Source organism: Miscanthus floridulus, chromosome 8 (genome assembly GCF_019320115.1).
Source record: "Miscanthus floridulus cultivar M001 chromosome 8, ASM1932011v1, whole genome shotgun sequence".
Taxonomy (NCBI): Eukaryota; Viridiplantae; Streptophyta; class Magnoliopsida; order Poales; family Poaceae; genus Miscanthus; species Miscanthus floridulus.
Window position 1 is genome coordinate 134,558,790 of NC_089587.1, and position 4,284 is coordinate 134,563,073.

General features: G+C 43.3%; 1 protein-coding gene across 1 annotated transcript; it reads right to left on the bottom strand.

Annotated features, from left to right (window-relative positions):
- Positions 1–3,060: 3,060 nt before the first annotated feature.
- On the bottom strand, positions 3,061–3,885 carry LOC136469907 (zinc finger protein 1-like). The gene has a single exon (XM_066467926.1). The coding sequence runs from the start codon at positions 3,883–3,885 to the stop codon at positions 3,061–3,063; it is 825 nt and encodes a 274-aa protein (XP_066324023.1).
- Positions 3,886–4,284: the final 399 nt, after the last annotated feature.

The following is a 4,284-nucleotide window of genomic DNA, read 5'->3' on the forward strand; positions in this document are numbered from 1 at the left end:
TTGATAATTTTAAATTTCAAATTTCAAAATCTGATTTTGAAATTTGAAATTTAAAATTATCAAACAATCTTGGATATTGATATGGTCTATATGAAAGTTATAGTTCTCAATACGATCTACAACTTTTTAGTTCAAAAGTTTTTTATTTGAAGTCATTTAGTATCCCAAAATTTAATTTTAAATTTCAAATTTTAAAGTCTATAAACATACAATAATATTTTGGGACCCTAAACAGCTTTAATTCAAAAACATTTCAACTACAAAGTCGTAGATTGCGTCGAGGGCTTCAATTTTAATATAAAGTTTGTCTTCATTCGAGTTCATATGAAAAAGTTATGAATTGTTTTTAATATAAAGTTTTTAGATCACCCTGTTTCGACCCAGATAAGACTCAAAACAAAGTTTAAGGACCGGGATGACACAACTGAAAAGTTTGAGGACCTAATTGGGTGATTTGCAAGTTTAGGGACCAGGATGACACAGCCGAACAAGTTTAGGGACCGAGATGACAAAGATGAACAAATTTGAGAACCTAAATGGTTGATTTGACACAGCGATACAAATTTAGGGACCGCCGATGCACTTTACTCTATTAATAGAAATGGTGAATAGTGTCCTGCCCGTTGGTTCAAAAAATAAGTTATTCCAAGGGGTATGGCTGCTGCTTGATGCTTGGACGGTTATGTGTTACCGTGCATCGTCATTCTGTATGAACAAATTTGTGGCTGCACTGCACACACTATTCAGGCCCTACCCTATCCTATGCTTCTATCCTTTCTCTCATTATTGTTTCCTTGACTTGAAGATCCATGTTTGAGACCATTGCCTTGCCTCGCTAGGCCTTGTTTAGATGCCATTCAAATTTTAAGTTTTTTCACTCTCTCTTCATTACATCAATTTTTAGCCGTTTGTATGGAGTATTAAATATAGGTAAAAAAATAACTAATTACACAGTTTAGTTGAAAATTACGAGATGAATCTTTTGAGCCTAGTTGGTCTACGATTGGACAATATTTGTCAAATAAGACGAAAGTGGTACTATTTATCGGGTTAAAAAAAATTTTGTAAAGTGAAGGAGGCCCTAGTTCAGATTCACACCTGTCAGTCTCATATCTGTCAACACTCAACAGGTCCTGTGGCAGTCAGAATTCAGACACCAAACCTGTGCCCTGTGCCACAAAGTCCTGAACCTCGCGTGGAAGGGAGGAATCGAAGGGACGAACGCCATCCACCTTCACAATCTGAACATCCAAAAGGCAACAGGACATTATACATACATAAAAAAAAGCAACAAAGGCCTTGTTTAGTTAAAAAAAAGTTTTCTCAAAAAGTGTTACAATAGTCATCACATCGAATCATACGATACGTGCATGAAACATTAAATGTAGATAAAAAAACTAATTACATAATTTAGTTAGAAATCACGAGATGAACATTTTAAACATAATTAATCTAAAATTCAACCCAACTAAACCAGGCCAAAACAAGCTCCGGTCAGCTGAGATGGCACATGGCTGCGCGCCAGCCGCCAGCCGCCAGCCCCGCAGGCAAGTACACTGGCTAACGCTGAAACGGAAGGGTAGGCTGGTGGTAGTGGTAGCTCAGTGTATTGCCTCGTCAGCAACCCATCAGTCATCAAAAAATGTTTAGTTCCAACCATAAATTCCTAAAAAATGCTACAGTACCTATTACATTAAATTTTGCGATACGTGCATGGAGCATTAAATGTAGATGAAAAAAACTAATTGCACAGTTTGGTTAGAAATTACGAGACGAACGTTTTGAGCCTAATTAGTCCATGATTAAACACTAATTGCCAAATAAAAACGAAAGTACTACGGTACCCTAAATTCCCAAATTCACCAAACTAAACATGCGCGAATTCGCATGGAAATCAAGTGGAGGCTACAGCTAACTGCAGGGAAGAGGATTCAGATCCGATTTTTGCCATCTGGGCCGGGATTGCCATTTGCAAACTTGATTCACATCATTAACTGCCGAGACCAGATCTGGACCTACTTGAAACGCTGTAAATCCTCCTCCTCTTAATTAGACAATAGTCCACCACAAGATGTTTGTATGTACTTTATGATTTTTTTTTACAATATAAGCGGTTTGGCAGGGATCTGCAGTGTATATATGGAATATTAGATTAATTTGGAGTGAATTAAGTTAGTGCATTAAGGACATTAATAACGCTGACATGTATGGTAGGCAGGATTTAAATCTCGGCTACGTTTTCGGGAGAAGAGGGCTTTGGAATGCTGGTAGTTTTCGTTGTTTCAAATCTCCAACCGGAAATGGAAGGGTTTAGAGTCAGCTTTGAATGACTGCTTGTTTTTTTGTTGCCGATTGAGTTTCCATGTATATTTTGAAATTGCTTCGATACTTAGCTGGGAACTAAAAGAGAACTATTTTAAGCAGAGAACTAAGATCAGCTATACAAATTTTAGTAGCAACAATAATTATAGTCAATTCCAGATAGGAACTCACTGTCACTCTATTTGACTTAGTTTTATTTTATTCTACTCTATCTATGGCTGCTTATACCATCCTACTCATAACATTCTTCTAATTTTCAACAGCCTGTTCGTTTGCTCGTATATGATCGTAGATTATAAGCTGGAATAGTATTTTTCTCTCACACCAAACAAGCCAGCAGTAAATAATCCATGATCGTTTACGACGAAACAAACAGGCTCAATTCGGTTGACTGTGACCAATGAAAAACAGGAACAAGTACTCACCCGAAAAAGGGGAAAATGGACAAGAAGGAAACAAGATACATATGACAGACAAGTCGGCAACAAACACAGATTTTTTAATTAGTTCCATGAAGAAACGATGCAAGTAAAGATGAACTACATGATTACATTTACAAACCCTTGCTTAAACACTAATCAGCTGACCATGCATATGATTAATCAGAAACAAAATGAATCACTAGCAGGGAGCAGCAACATAGATAATAGAGCATCATATTCGCCCTTGGATATACTTGTCTTGATTAACAGGCAGGCACTCCAATGGAGAAATGAACCCTATGGAGATGGAGCTGATCTAGAGCCTGAGATTCAGGTCTATCTTGCAACTTTGTGCATCCTCCTGTTGCGTTGTCACTTCATGTGTGACGCCAGGGTCGCCGCTGGCGGCAGCGTCACTGTCGACGGCGCCGGACCACTGGAGCCCAGCCATCCCAGAGTCGAGGACGCCTGGGGCAGGGGCCCTCGACGACGAGCCGTAGCCGTAGCCGTGAGGCGTGTAGAATGGGCGGTGGACGCTGGTGTGGCGGGTGAGCCCCGCCATAGATGGGTATGTCTGCGCATGCGCGGCCCACCCGTGGTGCATGCCGTAGAACGACGCCGCGACAGAGCCCCGTCCGAACCCAAGGAACGACGACGGCCTGCTGCCGCCAACAGAGTACGGCCAGACATGTCGGAAGCGAAGGTGGTGCGGCGGCAGGAAGGGGTCGGCACCTCCGTACAGCCCGCGCCCCGCCTCATCTGCTGCGGCAGCGGCCGTGGCGGCGCCGCGCTTGGCGAGCGAGCGCTCGCGCTTGTGCGCGTTCTGGTGGCCACCCAGCGCCTGCGAGGTGTAGAACTTACGCTGGCAGTAGTTGCACTTGAACGAGCGCTTCTTCTCCACACCACCAGACTCCATTGCCGTCCCCGTCGCCAGCGCCTTCTCCTCCTCCGCCACCATTGCCTTCTCCTTACCTTTTCCCGGCGCCAGTGCCTCAATGGCCTTTACCTCTGGCGGTTCCGAGCCGAGCGCGCCGAGGAGGTCGAGCTCCTTTGCCGACAACGCTTCCTCCTCCTTCCCCGACTCCTGTACCTCCTCCTCTCCGTCCTCAACTTGCTGCACCCCCATTCCCTCAACCTCCATGGACGCAGCACGGGAGCTCGATCCCTTGTCCATATGGATCTCGTTTCACTTTGCACTGGTGTGGAGTTGTTGGCCGGGGTTTGGTGCCTACTTGTACAAGAAGGGAGGGGGTTAAATGTAGAGATAATCAAGAGGAATGCAAGTTCACCTGCCAAATTTAGAGATCACGCCCGATCACAGGTGTTAATGTGATGGAGATCACCACCTTAATGCTCAGTAATCATCCATCTGATCTCTATTGATCTATCTGTGTATCTGCCTCTATCTCTATCCTTCTCTGCCAACCGCCTGTTGGTGCATGCAGGATGTGAAGTGAATGCTTGCCTCTTTCAGTCTTGCAACTTGCATGGAGAGGTTACCAAAGGTTTCCTTAAGTTTTGAACTAGATATGCAATGCAT

Excerpts from the sequence above, each read along its gene's own strand:
- LOC136469907 (XM_066467926.1), bottom strand. The coding sequence starts at position 3,885 with ATGGAGGTTGAGGGAATGGGGGTGCAGCAAGTTGAGGACGGAGAGGAG.